The sequence below is a fragment of the Pecten maximus genome, chromosome 1, assembly GCF_902652985.1.
Source record: "Pecten maximus chromosome 1, xPecMax1.1, whole genome shotgun sequence".
Classification (NCBI taxonomy): Eukaryota; Metazoa; Mollusca; class Bivalvia; order Pectinida; family Pectinidae; genus Pecten; species Pecten maximus.
The window spans coordinates 11,668,735-11,694,580 of NC_047015.1; the positions used below are offsets into that span (position 1 = coordinate 11,668,735).

At 40.2% G+C, this 25,846-nt stretch overlaps 1 protein-coding gene across 2 annotated transcripts; it reads left to right on the forward strand.

Annotated features, from left to right (window-relative positions):
* The first annotated feature begins 5,111 nt into the window (after window positions 1–5,111).
* LOC117324982 (ras-associating and dilute domain-containing protein-like) lies at window positions 5,112–24,094 on the forward strand. 2 transcript variants are annotated; one of them, XM_033880837.1, is made up of 12 exons: window positions 5,112–6,064; window positions 7,464–9,115; window positions 18,016–18,053; window positions 19,082–19,331; window positions 19,474–19,687; window positions 20,261–20,433; window positions 20,759–20,906; window positions 21,082–21,225; window positions 21,422–22,402; window positions 22,570–22,685; window positions 22,928–23,067; window positions 23,424–24,094. In XM_033880837.1, exons 2-12 carry the CDS (start codon window positions 7,502–7,504, stop codon window positions 23,521–23,523), a joined length of 3,918 nt encoding a protein of 1,305 aa, XP_033736728.1. In that variant the 5' UTR covers window positions 5,112–6,064; window positions 7,464–7,501; the 3' UTR covers window positions 23,524–24,094. The 2 variants fall into 2 exon arrangements, with proteins under 2 accessions (XP_033736728.1, XP_033736739.1); XM_033880848.1 differs by lacking the exon at window positions 5,112–6,064 and having other exon boundaries at window positions 6,102–9,115.
* Window positions 24,095–25,846: the final 1,752 nt, after the last annotated feature.

The following is a 25,846-nucleotide window of genomic DNA, read 5'->3' on the forward strand; positions in this document are numbered from 1 at the left end:
GACTGGTCCGTACTGTGTGACGACTTAAGACTGGTCCGTAGCGCAGAGTCCACCAGTTTGGTTTAGAACCATGTGTATATTTTAGTACAATTTAGGCAGTGTTGGGTAATTTGGATTTTATTTTGATACGCAGTTAAAAATAGGGATGCAATGTAGCATGGACCAACTTTGTTTTGTTGATAATTGAAAAGTAAAATAGTCGTTAAACACTTCAGCAAGAGTTTTACTGTGATCCCGCGAAACAAAACGCTTTACAACAACGAAGTATGGGTAGTTGTTAATTCTAGTTAGTTACAATTATTTCTAGGCCTTGCCCTAGCTGTTTTAGTTCATGATGTAAACTTGTTTTGGAGATGTTTTAACCTCAACAGATAGAAATATCTCTGTAGAAATATATGCAGATATTAAATCATACCTGCACTCTCGGGTCAAACAGCCATCCAATCCTTGTCGACACTTCTTTTGACTGTTCTATCAACAAGTACACAATCATGATATATATACATGTATATACGTTGTACATATAATAATTAATGTATATATATTGTATATGTTTGTTATAAGATTATGTAAGGATGTGATTATTATTTGACAGGATGCACGAGTGTCATCTTTATAACCATAATACGGTATTACATTCCATTAATAACATTCAGATATTGTTTTGCGATTACTGTTGGTGTCCTAGCTTGTTAAAGCCTCTCTATGTTTTCGTGACATATAAATTGTGGCAGAATATGATAGGATATATACCCCCTTATGATGATATAATGTGAGAATCAATACCTTAGTTCTTCATCATTGCAGTAAAAACTGGAAAACTACCAACTGATAATGGGGAATCTCTAATGCGGTGCTCCACTTTCTATATGTAAATGAGACGCGGAAAAATATGCCATGCATGCATGCGCAAACTGGTTTGTTTTGACGAGCATCAGAAGCCCAAAGTCGATCAGACGTACTGGTTGCTGCCGCGAAGGGAAAAGAAAAGAATTAAGTAAAGTCACAGCATCATCTACGACTTGCAGAGTCAACGTGGGTCTGTTAGACGAAAAATAAAGATAGGTTAAGCGTGAAAAGTCACTATGAATTGGTATTGAAATTTCTCGGAATTTGATATACAAACCCTTGTTTTTTCTGTTTATCATTCGGGGAAGTTACTCGGCGCGCGTTGGGCTGGCTCATGTTCTGTTCTTAGATTTTTTTTCATAATTTACTGATGAACTGTTGACATAGCTGGGCAGACTTGAAGGAAATTAAATGAAGATAAACCCATAGGAGCATATCGGCAAGTTTAACATAATAAAGTTTTAAATTGATAACAAAAACATAGAGAGGCCTTAACATAGACAACTGACTGTTAATCTCTTGGTATTATAGTGTATCAGTTATCTTAGTCAAAGTTTATCATATTGCTTTGGTAGAATGTACATATATCGTGCAACCCAATTATGGGGAAATGCGCATAAACCGATATTTATACATTCATGTAAAAGGTTATCGAAACCTCTGCTTCATCAAATAGCATGCAAAAAGCATATTCAAAGATATTACTGTGCTTTCGCTCTTAAGATTCCAAGTAACGGTGCAGTCTAATGTGACATTATCGATAACGTCACATAAATGTATATACATATACATGTATAAACAATGCACTCGAGACATACGCAGGAAATTATGGTGCGCAAACTTCAGTGTTGTGTGGATGTGTATGAGTTACTTTTCTGATTTTGATATCCAACCAAATGTGCGTCGTCCTGTTCTGTAGTTTTATGCTTTTTGTGAGTGCAAGTTGTTTGAATTATTGTGCCACACACATGTATAATGTAAGCTTTTGTTTGTGGAGGAAGATTGAATTATTGTGCCACATTCATGCATAATGTAAGCTTTTGTTTGTGGAGGAAGATTGAATTATTGTGTCATATACATGTATAATGTAAGCTTTTGTTTGTTGGGGAAATTAAATTGAGTTAAGATGTTATTGTTGTTGTTTTTAGTGAAGTAGAAATAACATGTCTTGACATAGTTAGCACGTACAACTTGATATAATTCAGTCTGGAAAGTAAAGAAAAACAAATCATACTCGTTTAACATTTCCGTTTGGTTCGGGAATATTGTGTATTTCAGGAGATTCAAGGCACATACATGTCCCATTGGCATATCACTATTAAACAATATTGTCATGACATAAGCTTTTGATATTTTGATTAATGACTATATTTAATCAAAGCTCGCAACTACCACTGAGAACTGCAGGTAAAAGCATCAGTTCTGTAGTTTCTGAGACTCTAAATTCCACCATTGACAGTAATGGAACCTATCGTTGTTTTCCACAAAGTGTGTTTCAGAAGCATAATGACAATACAGGCATCACCAAAACGGACATTAAACATCACTTATAAATACCAAAAACTATTCCTTAACTTGTGTCACTGATGAGAGCAATAATTTCATTTTCATAAGACTTGGTTAAACATTAAACGACAAATGAAGGGATAAAGAGTTATCTCATTTCTCAAAAACTAATTCACTCGAAGATGAATAGTATTGTTCCCTGAACCAACGCACAAGAACAAAGTACTAAATTTATATTGGTAGTTTATTTAATTCTACATTATTATGAATATGTCTTCATTAGATTATAGATACCTGTATGAAGTTGGTACTTTATAACTTTTGATTTGTTGAATAAAAGCACTAGAACCGAGAAAGATTGCCTTCAATTCAGCTTCACGTTATATGGTCTACATTCAGTTTTGATAACATACTTGATAGCGAGTACAGTACTATGCTTTGCCACCAAATTATTGTTGTAACTAAAAATGTGATTATGACGATTGAATTGTAAGACATAGCTTGAGGAATAACGAGCAGCACTGACTCAACGTGAAATGTTGTCTATTAGTGAAGCCCCATACAGTATCAAGAGCTCTTGTACTACAACATGGTGGACAAATTCAATATACCCGAACATCTGTCGCGTTTTTTCTTACGGCTGGACTGGGCTTTTACTTTTTAGATCGACATAATTGAAATCGACCCAGTCATAGTATAGTAAATTGTATTGCTTTTCGAAATTCGTTACAATTTACATTAATACTACACTTGATATATGTTCCCCCCCAATCGGTTACCCGGTAAGACTGGGCTTTTGTCCGAGGTCGATACAGAGACCGCGCTACCTATATCGTATTTCAGGGTTGGATCACAGACTTGTTGTTTGATATATGTAACATATTACAAAGAACATGAGATTGGTGTAAACCTATAGTAAGTATTGTGTAATACTACACACAGACCTGTATGTATGGGTTTATGGACACTCACACACTAATTTCACCACTTAATCTGACTGGATCAAAATAGCAGGTACTTATATAAGATAGATTAAATACAGGCTAATAATAAAAAGATATATCAGCGTCGACAGAACAAACTATCGCCTATGAGCGTATATGTAGGCGAAAATTCCTAACCATCAAACAAACTATCACTTATGAGATGAAGCGTATTTGTAGGCGAAAACTCCTAACCAACCAACAAACGATCACCTATGAGATAAAGCGTATTTGTAGGCGAAAACTCCTAACCAACCAACAAACTATCACCTATGAGATAAAGCGTATTTGTAGGCGAAAACTCCTAACCAACCAACAAACGATCACCTATGAGATAAAGCGTATTTGTAGGCGAAAACTCCTAACCAACCAACAAACTATCACCTATGAGATAAAGCGTATTTGTAGGCGAAAACTCCTAACCAACCAACAAACGATCACCTATGAGATAAAGCGTATTTGTAGGCGAAAACTCCTAACCAACAAACAAACTATCACCTATGAGATGAAGCGTATTTGTAGGCGAAAACTCCTAACCAACCAACAAACTATCACCTATGAGATAAAGCGTATTTGTAGGCGAAAACTCCTAACCATCAAACAAACTATCACCTATGAGATGAAGCGTATTTGTAGGCGAAAACTCCTAACCAACCAACAAACTATCACCTATGAGATAAAGCGTATTTGTAGGCGAAAACTCCTAACCAACCAACAAACTATCACCTATGAGATGAAGCGTATTTGTAGGCGAAAACTCCTAACCAACCAACAAACTATCACCTATGAGATAAAGCGTATTTGTAGGCGAAAACTCCTAACCAACCAACAAACTATCACCTATGAGATGAAGCGTATTTGTAGGCGAAAACTCCTAACCAACCAACAAACTATCACCTATGAGATAAAGCGTATTTGTAGGCGAAAACTCCTAACCAACCAACAAACTATCTGCTCATGCATTGTTAACCAGTCACTAGTAACCATATGTTACTGGGATCTGTTTGCCATACAATGGTAAAGTACGTCCGGCTACTTATATTTATTTGCATATCATGTTTGTTTGTTTTTAGTATCAAAGAAACTGACATGACCCTTAAGATTTAAGGACGGACAGACGGATCAAAAGAAAATGGAAATTCTAAATGCCCCAGCACTAATGTAATGGGCGTAAATCTTTGTACAATCGATATACCATCTTCTCATTATTTAAAGCCTCCAAATCTATAATTTGAAAATTTTATCGCTTGAGATATCTCGTTATTTTATGATGGTCAGTCTAATATTTATAGTGGTCAGTCTAATTCTTTTACGATGTTAAGTTAATCTTCTATCACAAGGAGTGATAGATATTTAGAGATATATCAACATGGATACCTTGTCATATCGATCATATTCAATATTGGGGATAATTTTCCGTCATTTCTACAAAACGACAGAGCGTATTGAATCTGGAACAAATGTTCTGGCTGTGTGAAGTGGAACGCTGACCCAGTATGGTCACTGAATGATGGTGACACTTCGACTGCGGACTGTACAGGAGGTGAGTAGATGTTTCTGTGTAATAGATAATGATTTGTGTCAATTCACTTTGTATCAGGAGAACGATTGAAAGTCTAGTTAAATATCTTTTGATACCACTAGATTATAAATAAAGTTGTATGTGAAACATTGTTTAACATCAGAATGTATTGGTTTCCCGTAATGAAGATTTGCTCGAAAATGATAAACCTTTCTACGGTTGTTTGGTGTCTAAATATTTTTTTATATATTTAAAAAAGAATGATATCGCGGAGAGTATCTAGTAGGCCCCTGGCTATATGCTATCCTTACCAAAGAAATAAACCATATCTACGATATCAATATCAATGCTGGGAAGACGAGCAAGCGACATAACGAGTAAGGACGAGAACAAGAATTCGATGTTGAAATTGAATGCTAGTTTAGGAAATCTTTAGTACAAAGAAAGTGCAAGGTTTTAAAACTGATATAAATGCGAAGCCCTGGATGATTGTTTATTGACAGATATTTTGACAATTATCATTTATATGTGTGCGACATTTTAGATTATATCGGCAAATATTTGAGTAATGACATTCAATGTGTATTATAACAAAAAAAGCAAATGTAGTTCAGTGAATGTGTGTTTGTTGGGTCTCGAAGTCTCTGCCTGGTAAAAGTAACACTTTGTGACAATCACGTTTTGTTACGTTGCCTGTTAAACACATATATGGGGCGAATACCGGGTGTTCACACATCCATGTAAACCCTTCAGGACAGATCTGTTTCGGGGCGCTCCGTTTAGCAAATGACTTAATGGGTAGAGGTCAGCATACTTTTTATAAACACATCAAGTAATATCGTCGGCGATTTGGAAACAAGACCACCATGTTAGTGTACAACGTGCTGACGCGGAATATGATACGTAAAATTATGGCGATTTTAGATAAGTTTTAATGCTGCTAGTATTAGTAACGCGACGGAAACGGTTGAGTTGACAATGGTAGAATTTAAGAAAACAGTGTCGACATTTACTGTTAATCCCGTCATATAGAATATTATGTACAACGGTGTTGGGTAAGTGATACGTATAAGTACTTACAATCGGATTACCCCCTCCTCGGGACTAAAACCGAGAACACAGGAATGTATTGGCGAGTACGTGTATTGGAGAACGAAGCAACAGACGCTCATTTCTAGAGTTCACTCTTCAACGCCAACAGAGGGTATGTAGTGCTATTATTATGTTCAATTATGTTTTTGTGATACTTAAAAGCTCACTTTTGTCGTAATTCGATGAAATAAAATGCTGAAGATTTCTTTAACCATAGGCAATTTTACCGTGGGAATAGTAGCTCTATTTGAAACTAATTTGCTAAAGAGTTGTTGTAGACACCTGGCCATAGTTTCTTTTGTTTTTTAATATAGAAAAGAGATATGTCTTTTTCTTTACACCATACGAGGTATATGTATATATATTATTCTTTAGACATAATAGTAGACATTCATTACCCTTTACGTACAATGCTTTTATTCAGCCAATCTTGAAGTGTAGTAAATAATACTCTTTAGTCCATGTAGGTTTTCGTGAGTTTCATTCAATAGCAAATTCATTGACTTTTATTATTGAAAAAAGTGTTTCACGCGGTGGGGTGGACGGAACAAATCTATGGATATTTTTCCTACTGTGTCAATAGTTATTTATCATAACCGTAAACCGCTCAATACACAAACAGAGGGACAAATGCGACATGGGATTATCTGCTATGGAGAGGTTTTCCTCTGTTTAATTGGTACAAATTCTTACCAAAAGTGGACCATTGTTGGTAAGGTGGAATGTTTTGATAAATAGATGAATCGGGGTTTTGTTGACGGGAGTAAAGAAGGTTTGTGTAGACTGGGCAGCAATAAGGTGTATTGTGATTTAACGCTATTGTCTTCGGTGTATTGTGTTAAACTAAAAGCGAAATGAACATCGCATTCCAGTGTTCAATATCAGCCAGTCAGAGTGTAGGATTTCACGCCCACTGGACACACAAAGAAAGTTGTGTGTCGTAATTAGAGTTACTATTTATTTTTAGGGTAGACGCGTATCATAATTGCGCCATAACTATTCACTAATTGTAGTGTCTTTATCGGCCTGTTTTGTTTCCGATGAACTAAACTTCTTTAAAAATTGCTTCCAACAAATATGTTAATATAGATAAGAGAGCCACCCCGCCAAAAACAACGACTTCAATGCTTCTCACTTATCGATGTAAACGATCTTTTTCTATCTTTGAAAGTAAAAATAAATTACCGGTACTATATCTGGTGCAGACTTGTTAAAGAAATGGTACGGATTTTTCGCACCAGCCATTTGTTTTTGTTTTTGTTTTAATTATTGTAAAAAGCATCAGGTAGATTCATTTCATTTATATACTGCATATAAGCCATTACTTTAAAATACTAATGTATAAAACATTGTGTAAATATAAATATTAGTATAACCTTTAAACATACACGAAACATACACGCAGGACGTAAATCATTATGCTTTACATTAAAATTTGAAATATTTATTGTATAGTTAATTATTTCATCGTTACAGAATATAATCTACATAGTTTAACCATTTTGTTTCAGACTATTGCTATGGTGACGCCTTGAGGTTAAGTTCCATCATGGAATCCCTAACGTGGCAGGGAGGGTCAGTCCCGGTCCAGTACGTGGATGATGGGGCAGACAGTGGTTGTGACTTGGAAACGTCTGTGTTCCTAGAGGAGCATGCTATACGACGGACTATTATCTACTCCGGTAGAAATTCAAAGCACTCTAATAGCGATGATCACTCAACCACAACCGAACTCTCCACGGACCACTCGTCCCCGGGGGTACTGAAGATTTTCGGAGGGACTATCGTCCCTGGTGTGGAGTACAAAAGCGTGCTTGCTTCTTGTAGATCCACGGCGCCAGAATTGGTGAAGCAGGCGCTGGAAAGGTATGGTTTATCGGCCAGGCTACAAGATGAATATGTTTTATGTGATGTAGTCGGTCGGGCCAACGCTGGAAGTACTCGGGGACTGGATACAAACAACAAGGTCAAGCGAGTACCAAGGTGGAAGAGGATGTGCACGAGAATATTATCGGATAAAGACAGACCACTCTTTCTTCAGAAGTTTTGGCGGCCGTCTGATGGATTCTGTCGGAGATATGAACTTCGCAGGAAAATGGAAGTGATAGATTCGATGGGAGATGACGATACCTACGGATTAAATGAAAACGCAAGAAAAATCTCCTTTTCCAAGCTTAGGCCTGGTGCAATACCCTTCTTTGTTCCATGGACACAAAGCCTGGACAGGTTAAGGGATGAATATGATTTAGAAGGAAGTTCTTCATCTAACTCATGGACGTGTAATAATAACAACCAGAACGACCTGATGAGAAGTGTAAGCTTCGACATAAAAGGACAGCGACCAGACGTCTCCTTTCCTAATAAGGCTAGTTCGGATCACGTACTCGCTCCTATCTCTCGACCCTTCCTTTTGACCCTTAGGGGATACGATGTAAACAAAGACTCGGTTTTCTATATCTTGGAGGGAAAAACTATATTGGTTTGTTGCCCTGACGGTGCTGTTGTAAACAAGCCTTGTGTGACGCTCTCTGCGCCCGACATCCATACCCAGCACTGCCATATACACCTGAAACGGTCCTCATATTCACATTCATCGGGACCCCTCCATCACAACTACTGTCTTGAAGTTGAATGCAATTTGACTTCTAACATCCGAGTGAATGGTTCGGCCGTCGTTGGTAGGGAGACAGTGCAAGCAGGAGACATCCTTTCAATTGGCAATTATTATGTGTTCCTCTTTAAAGACTTCACAGCAGGAAGTGACATTCCATCAGAACTTCCTTGGATTTCATCATCGTCTGATGATATGTTTAGCGATAGTATGTGTCGGAAACAAAACAATACTAAACGTCATCCAAATATTGTCCATGTACCCCCGCTTATGCTTGGTTCTACCACAGATGACAATATCTCAATTACAACTATGGAGTCGCAAGGAACAGAGGTTCAACGAGAGAAGTTCCGATTCGCGTATTCGCGTGAGAAAGAGGACGAACTTGTTAACGCTATCGGTGCTGTTATACGACTCGACCAGACAAACTTTGCTCTCGCACCTGCGTATCTATATAGTATGTGCATCCAATTTTCATGTGTCCGGTTCGATCCGTACCAAATACGAAACTTGCTGCTGAGAATTCTCGCTGCCGTCAGAGAAAGCGCTGCGGTAAGTAAGATTCGTTCATATAGGCTTACTGCTTACAAAAAAAAGATCAAAATATGCCCAAGGTTTGGTAAAACAAAGATTTGGTTACTTGGTTCGTGTGGCGTTTCATTATTTTCACAGTAAGTTCGCATTAAGCTTATGCTTATACAATGTACTGTAATTCAAATAACACGCCAACACTTTTGTACATTTTTTTTCGAAATGTAAGACATTATTATTACTTTTTATTATTCTCTTATTTCTCTTATTATTTGCTACAAAAATGAAGTGCACAAAGGAATTTAGAACATATTTACAAAGCATTCGGTACAATTACATGATAGACATTACATATCTACACTTTATATGTATGAATTCCAAAATAAAGTGTATAAATGAAAGATTTACACTAATTATAGTTTATTGATACGTGAAACATATCATTAATACATGGCTATGTATAAACAAGGAAGCATGAGTAAACAGACAATACACAGTATATTTATGATGTTAATTATGCAGCACCACCAGAGCTGGTCCCTGAACTCGGACGTATACACGTACTAATAAAGCCCGAGTTTCCTTGGGCACACCAGAAATGGTGTCAGGGCCAGAGGAAACTCGGGCTAATAATAACATTTTAGCCGTAAAATCCAACTTTATGACATGATTCCATTGTAGTCAAGCTCCGAATGGTAACAACTATTTTAGTTATATATTTTACATGTTCTCTGTGTTGAGGATAAACAAACTTTTGTAAAACTACAATGTAAAATAAAAGTAAATATAGATATGCATATGAATGGTTGTAAACTATCAGTTTAGGAAATACTGTTGTTTAATTAAATGTAAAGCGACTGCTTATAGTCATAATTAATAACAATATAAAGTATACATGCATAAAAGTATTAAGTACAAAATATAAATTTAAAAAATCATTAATCTAAAATATAGTTCAGATTTGTATGTAAGAAATGAACGTGAAATAAGTGTTTACAGATATTTTAATCTACAGACAGTGTATATATAGGTAGGGAGATTATTTAATGTAGATTTATCAAACCCAGCTACCTTAAAAATGAATAGTAATATATTTCTGAAGGTATGGAAGTTAAACAGTTACTAATGATTTTGATGGTTTCACAGAGGCTGGTTTATATTTGTGATGTTGTTAAATTTGCATTGTAAGGGTCATCACACAGTAACTGTTGTAATGATCTTGAGTGTAATTTCTGTGACTTGTAAATAAGTATCAGTTTGGTAACACATAGATATTGAAATGTCAAATATCACTGTAGATACACACGACCTGGAGTGATGAGAATATGACTATGAAGTATCTGTGATGTTGAATAAAAGTTACTATTAGAACTGATCAGTAGAGATAACTGTTGGGCGTGATCAGAAGAAACAGCTGCTGGGCGTGATCTGTAGAAACAGCTGCTGGGCGTGATCAGTAGAAACAGCTGCTAGGCGTGATCAGTAGAAACAGCTGCTGGGCGTGATCTGTAGAAACAGCTGCTAGGCGTGATCAGTAGAAACAGCTGCTAGGCGTGATCAGTAGAAATAGCTGCTGGGCGTGATCAGTAGAAATAGCTGCTAGGCGTGATCAGTAGAAATAGCTGCTGGGCGTGATCAGTAGAGATAGCTGCTAGGCGTGATCTGTAGAAATAGCTGCTGGGCGTGATCAGTAGAAGCAGCTGCTGGGCGTGATCAGTAGAAACAGCTGCTGGGCGTGATCAGTAGAAACAGCTGCTGGGCGTGATCAGTAGAAACAGCTGCTAGGCGTGATCAGTAGAAACAGCTGCTGGGCGTGATCTGTAGAAACAGCTGCTAGGCGTGATCAGTAGAAACAGCTGCTAGGCGTGATCAGTAGAAATAGCTGCTGGGCGTGATCAGTAGAAATAGCTGCTAGGCGTGATCAATAGAAATAGCTGCTGGGCGTGATCAGTAGAGATAGCTGCTGGGCGTGATCTGTAGAAATAGCTGCTGGGCGTGATCAGTAGAAATAGCTGCTAGGCATGATCAGTAGAAATAGCTGTTGGGCATGATCAGTAGAAATAGCTGCTGGGCGTGATCAGTAGAAATAGCTGCTGGGCGTGATCAGTAGAGATAGCTGTTGGGCATGATCAGTAGAGATAGCTGCTGGGCGTGATCAGTAGAGATAGCTGCTAGGCGTGATCGGTAGAGATAGCTGCTATGCGTGATCAGTAGAGATAGCTGCTGGGCGTGATCAGTAGAAACAGCTGCTAGGCGGGATCAGTAGAGATAGCTGCTGGGCGTGATCGGTAGAGATAGCTGCTGGGCGTGATCAGTAGAAACAGCTGCTAGGCGTGATCAGCAGAGATAGCTGCTGGGCGTGACCATTAGAAACAGCTGCTAGGCGTGATCAGTAGAGATAGCTGCTGGGCGTGATCAGTAGAGATAGCTGCTGGGCGTGATCGGTAGAGATAGCTGCTATGCGTGATCAGTAGAGACAGCTGCTGGGCGTGATCAGTAGAGATAACTGCTGGGCGTGATCAGTAGAGATAGCTGCTGGGCATGATCAGTAGAGATAGCTGCTGGGCGTGATCAGTAGAGATAGCTGCTGGGCGTGATCGGTAGAGATAGCTGCTATGCGTGATCAGTAGAGACAGCTGCTGGGCGTGATCAGTAGAGATAACTGCTGGGCGTGATCAGTAGAGATAGCTGCTGGGCATGATCAGTAGAGATAACTGCTAGGCGTGATCAGTAGAAATAGCTGCTGGGCGTGATCAGTAGAAATAGCTGCTAGGCGTGATCAGTAGAAATAGCTGCTGGGCGTGATCAGTAGAGACAGCTGCTGGGCGTGATCAGTAGAGATAACTGCTGGGCGTGATCAGTAGAGATAGCTGCTGGGCATGATCAGTAGAGATAACTGCTAGGCGTGATCAGTAGAAATAGCTGCTGGGCGTGATCAGTAGAAATAGCTGCTAGGCGTGATCAGTAGAAATAGCTGCTGGGCGTGATCAGTAGAGATAGCTGCTAGGCGTGATCTGTAGAAATAGCTGCTGGGCGTGATCAGTAGAAATAACTGCTAGGCATGATCAGTAGAAATAGCTGTTGGGCATGATCAGTAGAAATAGCTGCTGGGCGTGATCAGTAGAAATAGCTGCTGGGCGTGATCAGTAGATATAGCTGTTGGGCATGATCAGTAGAGATAACTGCTAGGCGTGATCAGTAGAAATAGCTGCTGGGCGTGATCAGTAGAAATAGCTGCTAGGCGTGATCAGTAGAAATAGCTGCTGGGCGTGATCAGTAGAGACAGCTGCTGGGCGTGATCAGTAGAGATAACTGCTGGGCGTGATCAGTAGAAACAGCTGCTGGGCGTGATCGGTAGAGATAGCTGCTGGGCGTGATCAGTAGAGATAGCTGCTAGGCGTGATCGGTAGAGATAGCTGCTATGCGTGATCAGTAGAGATAGCTGCTGGGCGTGATCAGTAGAAACAGCTGCTAGGCGGGATCAGTAGAGATAGCTGCTGGGCGTGATCGGTAGAGATAGCTGCTGGGCGTGATCAGTAGAAACAGCTGCTAGGCGTGATCAGCAGAGATAGCTGCTGGGCGTGACCATTAGAAACAGCTGCTAGGCGTGATCAGTAGAGATAGCTGCTGGGCGTGATCAGCAGAGATAGCTGCTGGGCGTGACCATTAGAAACAGCTGCTAGGCGTGATCAGTAGAGATAGCTGCTGGGCGTGATCAGTAGAGATAGCTGCTAGGCGTGATCAGTAGAAATAGCTGCTGTGCGTGATCAGTAGAGATAGCTGCTAGGCGTGATCTGTAGAAATAGCTGCTGGGCGTGATCAGTAGAAATAGCTGCTAGGCATGATCAGTAGAAATAGCTGTTGGGCATGATCAGTAGAAATAGCTGCTGGGCGTGATCAGTAGAAATAGCTGCTGGGCGTGATCAGTAGAGATAGCTGTTGGGCATGATCAGTAGAGATAGCTGCTGGGCGTGATCAGTAGAGATAGCTGCTTGGCGTGATCGGTAGAGATAGCTGCTATGCGTGATCAGTAGAGATAGCTGCTGGGCGTGATCAGTAGAAACAGCTGCTAGGCGGGATCAGTAGAGATAGCTGCTGGGCGTGATCGGTAGAGATAGCTGCTGGGCGTGATCAGTAGAAACAGCTGCTAGGCGTGATCAGCAGAGATAGCTGCTGGGCGTGACCATTAGAAACAGCTGCTAGGCGTGATCAGTAGAGATAGCTGCTGGGCGTGATCAGTAGAGATAGCTGCTGGGCGTGATCAGTAGAGATAGCTGCTATGCGTGATCAGTAGAGACAGCTGCTGGGCGTGATCAGTAGAGATAGCTGCTGGGCGTGATCAGTAGAGATAGCTGCTGGGCGTGATCAGTAGAGATAGCTGCTGGGCGTGATCAGTAGAGATAGCTGCTGGGCGTGATCGGTAGAGATAGCTGCTATGCGTGATCAGCAGAGACAGCTGCTGGGCGTGATCAGTAGAGATAACTGCTGGGCGTGATCAGTAGAGATAGCTGCTGGGCATGATCAGTAGAGATAACTGCTAGGCGTGATCAGTAGAAATAGCTGCTGGGCGTGATCAGTAGAAATAGCTGCTAGGCGTGATCAGTAGAAATAGCTGCTGGGCGTGATCAGTAGAGATAGCTGCTAGGCGTGATCTGTAGAAATAACTATTGGGCGTGATCAGTAGAAATAACTGCTAGGCATGATCAGTAGAAATAGCTGTTGGGCATGATCAGTAGAAATAGCTGCTGGGCGTGATCAGTAGAAATAGCTGCTGGGCGTGATCAGTAGAGATAGCTGTTGGGCATGATCAGTAGAGATAGCTGCTGGGCGTGATCAGTAGAGATAGCTGCTAGGCGTGATCGGTAGAGATAGCTGCTATGCGTGATCAGTAGAGATAGCTGCTGGGCGTGATCAGTAGAAACAGCTGCTAGGCGGGATCAGTAGAGATAGCTGCTGGGCGTGATCAGTAGAAACAGCTGCTGGGCGTGATCAGTAGAGATAGCTGCTGGGCGTGATCAGTAGAGATAGCTGCTGGGCGTGATCAGTAGAGATAGCTGCTGGGCGTGATCAGTAGAGATAGCTGCTGGGCGTGATCAGTAGAGATAACTGCTGGGAATGATCAGTAGAAACAGCTGCTGGGCGTGATCAGTAGAGATAGCTGCTGGGCGTGATCAGTAGAGATAGCTGCTGGGCATGATCAGTAGAAACAGCTGCTGGGCGTGATCAGTAGAGACAGCTGCTGGGCGTGATCAGTAGAGATAGCTGCTGGGCATGATCAGTAGAAACAGCTGCTGGGCGTGATCTGTAGAAATATCTACTAGGAGATATCAATAGAAATGGCAGCTAGGAGTGTTCCGTAGAAAAAGCTACTAGGAGTGATCGGTAGAAATGACTGCTAGGAGTGGTCAGTAGAAATAGCTGCTGTGCGTGATCAGTAGAGATAGCTGCTAGGCGTGATCTGTAGAAATAGCTGCTGGGCGTGATCAGTAGAAATAGCTGCTAGGCATGATCAGTAGAAATAGCTGTTGGGCATGATCAGTAGAAATAGCTGCTGGGCGTGATCAGTAGAAATAGCTGCTGGGCGTGATCAGTAGAGATAGCTGTTGGGCATGATCAGTAGAGATAGCTGCTGGGCGTGATCAGTAGAGATAGCTGCTTGGCGTGATCGGTAGAGATAGCTGCTATGCGTGATCAGTAGAGATAGCTGCTGGGCGTGATCAGTAGAAACAGCTGCTAGGCGGGATCAGTAGAGATAGCTGCTGGGCGTGATCGGTAGAGATAGCTGCTGGGCGTGATCAGTAGAAACAGCTGCTAGGCGTGATCAGCAGAGATAGCTGCTGGGCGTGACCATTAGAAACAGCTGCTAGGCGTGATCAGTAGAGATAGCTGCTGGGCGTGATCAGTAGAGATAGCTGCTGGGCGTGATCGGTAGAGATAGCTGCTATGCGTGATCAGTAGAGACAGCTGCTGGGCGTGATCAGTAGAGATAGCTGCTGGGCGTGATCAGTAGAGATAGCTGCTGGGCATGATCAGTAGAGATAGCTGCTGGGCGTGATCAGTAGAGATAGCTGCTGGGCGTGATCGGTAGAGATAGCTGCTATGCGTGATCAGCAGAGACAGCTGCTGGGCGTGATCAGTAGAGATAACTGCTGGGCGTGATCAGTAGAGATAGCTGCTGGGCATGATCAGTAGAGATAACTGCTAGGCGTGATCAGTAGAAATAGCTGCTGGGCGTGATCAGTAGAAATAGCTGCTAGGCGTGATCAGTAGAAATAGCTGCTGGGCGTGATCAGTAGAGATAGCTGCTAGGCGTGATCTGTAGAAATAACTATTGGGCGTGATCAGTAGAAATAACTGCTAGGCATGATCAGTAGAAATAGCTGTTGGGCATGATCAGTAGAAATAGCTGCTGGGCGTGATCAGTAGAAATAGCTGCTGGGCGTGATCAGTAGAGATAGCTGCTGGGCATGATCAGTAGAGATAGCTGCTGGGCGTGATCAGTAGAGATAGCTGCTAGGCGTGATCGGTAGAGATAGCTGCTATGCGTGATCAGTAGAGATAGCTGCTGGGCGTGATCAGTAGAAACAGCTGCTAGGCGGGATCAGTAGAGATAGCTGCTGGGCGTGATCAGTAGAGACAGCTGCTGGGCGTGATCAGTAGAGATAGCTGCTGGGCGTGATCAGTAGAGATAGCTGCTGGGCGTGATCAGTAGAGATAGCTGCTGGGCGTGATCAGTAGAGATAGCTGCTGGGCGTGATCAGTAGAGATAGCTGCTGGGAATGATCAGTAGAAACAGCTGCTGGGCGTGATCAGTAGAGATAGCTGCTGGGCGTGATCAGTAGAGATAGCTGCTGGGCATGATCAGTAGAAACAGCTGCTGGGCGTGATCAGTAGAGACAGCTGCTGGGCGTGATCAGTAGAGATAGCTGCTGGGCATGATCAGTAGAAACAGCTGCTGGGCGTGATCTGTAGAAATATCTACTAGGAGATATCAATAGAAATGGCAGCTAGGAGTGTTCCGTAGAAAAAGCTACTAGGAGTGATCGGTAGAAATGACTGCTAGGAGTGATAATTAGAAATGACTGCTAGGAGTGATCAGTAGAAATAGCTGCTAGGAGTTATCAGTAGAACTAGCTGTAAGTAGTGGTCAGTAGAAATAGCTGCTAGGAGTTATCAGTAGAAATGGCTGCTAGGAGTTATCAGTAGAACTAGCTGTAAGTAGTGGTCAGTAGAAATAGCTGCTAGGAGTGATCAGTAGAAATGGCTGCTAGGAGTGATCAGTAGAACTAGCTGTAAGTAGTGATCAGTAGAAATAGCTGCTATTGGCGTGATCGGAGGTAAAAATCATCAAAATCATCTTCATATCGTTATGATATTCCTTTTAAAGCTTGTCCAGTAACTCATTGTATGTCATTACCTGTGATTGCAGGATATCTCAAAAGCATTGAAGAGATAGCTGCTGGGCGTGACCATTAGAAACAGCTGCTAGGCGTGATCAGTAGAGATAGCTGCTGGGCGTGATCAGTAGAGATAGCTGCTGGGCGTGATCGGTAGAGATAGCTGCTATGCGTGATCAGTAGAGACAGCTGCTGGGCGTGATCAGTAGAGATAACTGCTGGGCGTGATCAGTAGAGATAGCTGCTGGGCATGATCAGTAGAGATAGCTGCTGGGCGTGATCAGTAGAGATAGCTGCTGGGCGTGATCGGTAGAGATAGCTGCTATGCGTGATCAGTAGAGACAGCTGCTGGGCGTGATCAGTAGAGATAACTGCTGGGCGTGATCAGTAGAGATAGCTGCTGGGCATGATCAGTAGAGATAACTGCTAGGCGTGATCAGTAGAAATAGCTGCTGGGCGTGATCAGTAGAGATAACTGCTGGGCGTGATCAGTAGAGATAGCTGCTGGGCATGATCAGTAGAGATAGCTGCTAGGCGTGATCAGTAGAAATAGCTGCTGGGCGTGATCAGTAGAGATAGCTGCTAGGCGTGATCTGTAGAAATAGCTGCTGGGCGTGATCAGTAGAAATAACTGCTAGGCATGATCAGTAGAAATAGCTGTTGGGCATGATCAGTAGAAATAGCTGCTGGGCGTGATCAGTAGAAATAGCTGCTGGGCGTGATCAGTAGAGATAGCTGTTGGGCATGATCAGTAGAGATAGCTGCTGGGCGTGATCAGTAGAGATAGCTGCTAGGCGTGATCGGTAGAGATAGCTGCTATGCGTGATCAGTAGAGATAGCTGCTGGGCGTGATCAGTAGAAACAGCTGCTAGGCGGGATCAGTAGAGATAGTTGCTGGGCGTGATCAGTAGAAACAGCTGCTGGGCGTGATCGGTAGAGATAGCTGCTGGGCGTGATCAGTAGAGATAGCTGCTGGGCGTGATCAATAGAGATAGCTGCTGGGCGTGATCAGTAGAGATAACTGCTGGGAATGATCAGTAGAAACAGCTGCTGGGCGTGATCAGTAGAGATAGCTGCTGGGCGTGATCAGTAGAGATAGCTGCTGGGCGTGATCAGTAGAGATAGCTGCTGGGCATGATCAGTAGAAACAGCTGCTGGGCGTGATCAGTAGAGACAGCTGCTGGGCGTGATCAGTAGAGATAGCTGCTGGGCATGATCAGTAGAAACAGCTGCTGGGCGTGATCTGTAGAAATATCTACTAGGAGATATCAATAGAAATGGCAGCTAGGAGTGTTCCGTAGAAAAAGCTACTAGGAGTGATCGGTAGAAATGACTGCTAGGAGTGGTCAGTAGAAATAGCTGCTAGGAGTGATCAGTAGAACTAGCTGTAAGTAGTGATCAGTAGAAATAGCTGCTATTGGCGTGATCGGAGGTAAAAATCATCAAAATCATCTTCATATCGTTATGATATTCCTTTTAAAGCTTGTCCAGTAACTCATTGTATGTCATTACCTGTGATTGCAGGATATCTCAAAAGCATTGAAGGGAAACAAATTCAACAGGTAAGCATTTATCAATTATCAAAGCATATACATGATGTACCACGATACCTTCAAATCCGAAAAATGCTATTTTTGTGGTATGTCGTCTTCTTAAACGTCACGTGAAAACAATGTCCCCGGATGGATGTGCCATCCACCGGTCATTTTATAGTACCATCACACTGTAATGTAATCTCGAAACGGTAGCATCTCACCCAATCATGTTGTATTAATACGGCGTTTACCAGGTCTTACTGTCAATTAATTAAATTTGAACGTCTGTCTGTACCAGTGTCGAGGATATTGTATATAACCCTTACGTACCATTACTCGTTTGGTCGGACCTTTAACACCAAACATCACAATAATTTCAAACTGTATGTGGCCCTTTATAAGGTTCTTCTTAATTTCCTAACGTGTTGGTGATATATGTGTGAGTTTAAAAAAAATTGTTATAGGCCTATTGGTCTGGTGAGAAGTATATGTGTGTGTATTATATAATGTTATATTGGCCTGGTGAGAAGTATATGTGTGTGTATTATATATTGTTATAGTGGCCTGGTGAGAAGTATATGTGTGTATATTATATATTGTTATAGTGGCCTGGTGAGAAGTATATGTGTGTGTATTATATATTGTTATAGTGGCCTGGTGAGAAGTATATGTGTGTGTATTATATATTGTTATAGTGGCCTGGTGAGAAGTATATGTGTGTGTATTATATATTGTTATAGTGGCCTGGTGAGAAGTATATGTGTGTGTATTATATATTGTTATACTGGCCTGGTGAGAAGTATATGTGTGTGTATTATATATTGTTATAGTGACCTAGTGAGAAGTATACTTGTGTGTATTATATAATGTTATAGTGGCCTAGTGAGAAGTATATGTGTGTGTATTATATATTGTTATAGTGGCCTGGTGAGAAGTATATGTGTGTGTATTATATATTGTTATAGTGGTCTGGTGAGAAGTATATGTGTGTGTATTATATATTGTTATAGTGGCCTGGTGAGAAGTATATGTGTGTGTATTATATATTGTTATAGTGGCCTGGTGAGAAGTAGACGCCACCCGTCCGTTAGTGAAGATTTCCTTCGGGAGATGCTTCAATGGATTTCCAACTGTGTTCAACTCATCCTTTACCTCAGGGCAGACAACTTTCGGTTACCCAGAACAAGTGTAACCCGTGGTAGCCCCCTTGACCACGATGTCCGGACGGCGTTCCGTGACCTTGCGACCGGCCTTGAAGAGATAGTTGTATTCTGCTTCCAACAGTCTATTTACACGATCACCAAGGTAACTGAGATATTGACATTACCGTAAATGTTAACAAAATGAAATAAGGAAAATTATTCACTGTAAAATACAAACTATTTGTTTCAATAATAGATTTCTGTGTATAATATATTGGTATTACTGTATTTAACATGTCCTTCAGGCTCTGTACCTGTTACTTCCGGTGTTGTTGGACGGAAACCCCTTTACGGAGGATTACGGTAGTAGACACGGTGTTGGCAAGATTATCGCCATCTTTGACAGTGTAGCCGGATTAGTTGTCTCACTGCGGCTGCACAATGACGTCATCAAACAACTCTTTATGTACATATTCTTTTTCTGCAGTACATCAGTTTTCAACCGTCTTTTCCTTAAAGGTGGGTATACGTTTTCATATGGTGTTTTAATTATACTTACAATCAATCATTTTTCATTCGATATTAAAATGTCACTAATGATCTTTTAAAAAGATAAAAGCAACCAATTATCAAACAATGGCGAAGCTGGCTAAAAGTATGGTACCTGGAATAACAGTTTCTTCAGAGCGGAATTGTCCCTCGGCTAGTATCGTAATGAATAATCCTCACAACAGGGACTAGCTGTAAACAGACCTTCCTCATTTTCTCAAATTAATTCCATCACCAGAAATTTTGAAGCAAAAACAAAACCATAATGTTTATTTGCTGTGGGTTAGACTGATATATATTGTGCAGTTAAGATTAAAAACCCACCTCTAATTCACTAAAGACGGCGATCGTTTTCAAGTAGACGTACGTATTCTAATGACGTATGATTTTTTCCGCCACAACATTATTTATGAAATGTTCATATTTGTATCAATTTCTGTAATAAAATATTACAATACTGCCATTGTTTTGATATGTTTAAACTTGATCAGTGTACGTTAGATCGCTGATTTCGTGTTTGATAGTAATTTGGTATATTTCCAGATGCAGCTGAACAATACTACTGCTGGACGGCAGGCGTGCGCATCAAAGCCAACCTTGCTAGGCTCGAGGAATGGGCCATCAGAAACAACTTAGATGAAGAATATGAACAGCTTTTCGAGCGGTTGTTAATTGTAGCGGAATTCCTCTCGACGTCAAAAACTCTTCTTGAAAAGGTAAACTGAGTGTTAAAATTTCTTGTCTTTTGGTTTTGTTTTATTAGTATGATATGTACAGTATCTACAATTACATAGTTTTAAATGATTTTTTTCAACGTGCTATTTGAAACAATATCTACCACTAGTTTTATTTTATTCTTAGCAAAATATTGGGGGAAAAAATGTTTCCTAAAAAGGAGTACAGATGTATATCTGACAGGACCATCTGATGAATATTTTTGATTTTCCAAATTTAAGTCCACAGTTTAGTATGTATTCTACACAACATGTATACATATATAGTACTCCAAAGTATGTAACAATTGTGCTTTTAATGTTTCAGTATGATTGGCTTACAATGAAAAAGCAGTTCCAGCCCTTAAATGAGGCTCAGCTCTATCGTCTTCTTTCTGGTTACCATGCGGACAGGCATACTATGCCGGAAAACTGGCACCCTTCACCAGAGGATGTGGAACTTGCTCTTCGAGAAGGTACGCAGTCTTCATGCAGCAACTTCGTGTTGTCTTAACGTTTACTCCTTAACATTTGGGTGGAGTTCGAACCTGTTTATTTTTTTATCTTTTTCCCCGAAACGAATATTCATAACAAGACGGTAATTACCATTTCATTTTGCTAAACGTCTGTGTATGTGTATTATCTTACTAGACGAAGTGATGCTTGATCTATCCGGTCACCCCGCATTCCTGCTTCCCACGGAGGGATGCGACATCGACCTAATGCATCCCCCGGATGCTGGACAGTTTTGGGCTCTCTTCAAACAACTGTATGCTCAGTTTGGTCTTTCAGAAGGTAATGCTTCATTTTTATCAGCTTCCTAATAATTCGTGAGTACAATTGTAGATTTAAACAACATGTTTGTATTGGTATCACATAAGCTGTAATTATACATTACTGAACAAATATAATTGTCAATATAAACCTGCTGTAATATTGAATGAATAACCCAATAACCCGATGTGTTAAATACTACTCGTCTTTCTGACAGATGAAAGTGACATTGGCCCTAGTCCTGGGAACACACCACGATTCACAGGCAACTTCCCAAAGGTCGAGCTGCAGAAATCCTTCTTTTGCCAGACCTCGTCTTCCAGATCTCGTACGATGTCCCCTACCCGGAAAGTCCAGTTTGTTGCCGACACCGACAGCAGTACACCATCAACTCCGAGAGGGCAAAAAACTTCAAAGGAAACCAGTGATACCAATAAAGCCACGGCACCAGTAAAGCCGAAACGAAACCTACTCAAACCAAATATCAGTTCTCGACAGAAAGACTCTCCAGATAAAAGACTCGATATGCTAATCAACAAAACAGTGTCCCCTACGACCACCAATGGCGACGTCACTGATCGATCTGAACCGGATTCTGCTGTCATGGATACAAGTGCAAGTCCAATTCTCATGAACAAGGGTAATATTTCTGCAGTATCAAGTGAAACAACTGAGGTTAAATCTGAAGACCCATATTCCACACGGAGCTCAGTAAATGCCTGTCGAGTCTCATCCCCACCACCAGTACCCCCACGGCAGCCAGTGGCCGGAAGTACTACTAAAACAGCGGGTAAGCGAGTTCAAAGGTCTGTTAGTGACAGATTGGGAATACCTGACATAGATCAGGAGGATTTCATGGACAGGAAACATGGATCCGATATCAGTAGGAGGGGATATCACACGGACGATGAGGAGGGGAAAACTTCTGCTAGAAGTGGTTATCATACGGATGGTGAGCAGGACCAAATCTCGGTCAGAAACGGATATCACACGGATGGTGAACAAGACCGAATCTCGGTCAGAAGTGGCTATCATACAGATGGTGAAGTTGGAATGGACAGGAACGGGAATGATCAAAACGAAGACTTCTGCTCGAAAGATCTGATGCTTTCTGTCAATAAGCAGATTTTGGAAGCCCACAAGCAACACTCAGAACAAGCCCTTCCTGTAGTACAGCCACGTTCTCCGACCAATATCAGTCAGTATAAAAATCAACAACATTAAATATTTCTTTAAAATAAAACACTTAATTACTACATTTAAAATCACATAACCGGAAGTTCACTGAGACGTATTCAGTATCAAAGACTTTTACATTGTTTTTTTTATTGTTACAGAGTACATTGGTTTTTTTTATTGTTACAGATATAGAGGAACGTTTCGACATGTCTACTTCGTCTCGTCTGTCCAATAACCCTGTCTTCTCTGTCAATGTCCGAAAGGGTAACCAAGGCCTAGGTCTTGGTCTTATCGATGGATTGGTAAGTAAAATTCTGAATTCTACTAGTAAGTCAATGTCAGTGTTTCAACTGATCCCCGAAACATGTCTTATATTAATTGGTATCTTAGTTGAATACTTAATAAGGTCAACTTTTCCTTACCATTCGTCATTATGGCAATGTTCAATTGTTATTGAAGCTAACTATTCAAAATCTGATTATATTAAGAAGTCATTGAAGGAAATTTTCAAAATCAATTTACATATTTCTCTTTCATTACACAGTACACACTACTGAGATTAGCCGGTATCTATATCCGGAAAGTCCTACCCGATAGTCCTGCAGCTCTGAGTGGAAGTCTGCACGTAGGGGATCGGCTTCTTTGCGTCAACGGCAAGAGCATCGTTGGAGCGGATTATCAAAGGTAGAGAACTGTTGTATACCTATAGGTATACTAGTAGCTTACTCTTGATCTATTGGACGATTTTGTTTAGATGTGGTTGTATTTCCTTCTACAAAATACTACTCGTGATAAATCTCCTCCAGTAAATACTTTAATGAAATCTCAAGTTCGTTCTTTACCCTCTAAATGCATCTCATATAATTTACATATCTATTCAACCACATACGGAGGCGACCTTATCATTATTTTTCTTGTCTGCATAGAAAGGCAGTCCATTCGATGGAATTGCTTGTGGTAGAAAATTGAAATATGCCTTTGTCGATACCTGTTATATTCAAACCTAACACTGCATTGACCTTTCTATCTCTTTATTGCAGTGCAATGCGTTTAATAAAGGCTTCCGGCGAAAATCTGACGTTGTTGGTGGCCAAAGGAAATCGTTCAATTGCTGGGAAAATATCCTCTACGAATTGCTGATTGTCACCTGAATTATATACTCCATATAGTTCTGACCAGATAATATGTTCTAAAGACAAAGGTGTAGACAAGCATTCCTAAACAATCATTGAAGTTCATGCTATTTCATTTGTTTCGCATGTGCATCGACATCTTCAGAAAACGGGAATGTGCAATTACTTCGACTGCGATGTGAATCGATACTCTGGGAAAACTGGTACGGGTACTCTATATGATTTTAAAGCCATTTTCTAGCATTGTGAGCAAAATTTATTCGAATTTAACGTGATGGCAAACATTTAAGCTACACTATCAAGCATCTTGTAATCTCAAATTCGTTTGCATACTATCGTACGAGCAATTCTGTCAAGTAAAACTACTACTAATTGGTATCGCAAAATCACACATTCGTAGATTTACTACTACTAATTATCGTACAATATCAAATTCATTGTTGTGCGAACACTGTATTTAACAATCAAATCGTTGTTCAAAAATGTAAGGTATTGTTGCATGTACCATTAATCCATTAATATTTTACCTTAATTTATAATTAATTAGAGGTACGTAAAATACATGGTTTATCTTAAAAGTATATGGAAATAGAATTGTCGGGGAACGAATAGTATTCAATCATTACATAATGTTATTACATTGATATTTATGCTTTATATTCAGCAACTTACTAGCAACTGATAATTTTATTTTGGGATAATATATGATGTATCTTTACAGATACCATATACCGATTTTTACCTCCAGAAGTGGTGTCGGTAAATATTTGTGTAACTGTGCATTTCTAAACAAGTGTATCGATTTCGTTCATACCATGTTCACAAGCCATGTACTGATATAATATTCTTATACAATAAAATTGGTTGTTGTTATTTATTAACAAAAAAGACGGTTTGATAATAAGAGATAAATTTAATTCAATAAAAATACGAAAGACAAAGAGACAATATATATATACCTTTTTTCTGGATACATAATTCCAACATCAAAGCATATAACAAGTACACATCAAGACACACAATGTTACCAAGTTACGTATCATGTCGCTTGGAACTCGGTACAACCACTAGTACTACATGAAGTAAGCCGACCGATATAGCTCAGTTGTGATCACTATCAAGTTTTCTGTCTACAATATAATTTACAGTGCCGTTATTTGCGACTTTTCACCCTTTTTACTGACTTAATTCATCACACATTTACATCTTATCCGTGAATTTCATTTGATGAAGATGAACACAAAAACTGTAAGAATCAACGGGAATCTTCCCGATAGTATTAACCACATCGGCTACCCGGTAGGTATAACACGGAGAATATTCAGCACCGGATTTTTGAACAATTAATGAATTATTCTGTAGCATACATAACAACAAGCGAACAGACATCGCAGTACTAGGTTTTGTAAATAATCTGTATTAGACTCGGTTTATCACTTAACAACAGTAATTCAGGTAAAACAAGTGTATTGCCAAAATCGAAAATAAAGACAAAAAGTACTGAATGTGTAACATACACTAACATTTTGATTATGTCTCCCTCTTCACCGTTTATATATACTTATACATAGATTTTACTGTAATCGCGAATCATTTTTCTTATCCATTCAAGAGCAATATCTTCCGATACATAATGATTAGAATTCATAATGCTAGTTTATAAGGCATATTATCTTCGTGATCATTTCGATCTGTACAAGTTCGATATTGCCATGTAATACAACAACCCTAGTCAATAACATATCGCTATTTTCTCTAGATTTCGACATTGTGCAATACCACAACCCTAGACAACGACATCTCACTCGTTCCTCTGGAGTTCTATGGATCGCCAAATTAACATATATTCAATTAATTGAAGCTATCTTCAATTATTTGAAGATAGGTTCAATTATTTGAAGATAGGTTCAATTAATTGAAGAAAGGTTCAATTCAATTGAAGATAGGTCCAATTATTTGTACCTATCTTTAATTAATCTAAGAAAGGTAGAATTGAATTGAACCTATCTCTAATTGAATTGAACCTATCTTCAATTGAATTGAACCTATCTCTAATTGAATTGAACATATCTCTAATTTAATTGAACCTATCTCTAATTGAATTAAACCTGTCTTCAAATACAACATATCCTTAATTAAATTAAACCTATCTTCAATTCAATTGGACCTATCTTTAATTCATTGGCGCCAAAATGAGAATAACGATGTCTCCCCCTTGGACTCCCCCTTCAGGGAGATACGAAAGTCAGCTGGAGATGGAAGAAGTACCAGAAACAAATATCTTGCTATTTTGTATGCATGCACCGGAAGAACAAGGGGAGTAGTCCCTT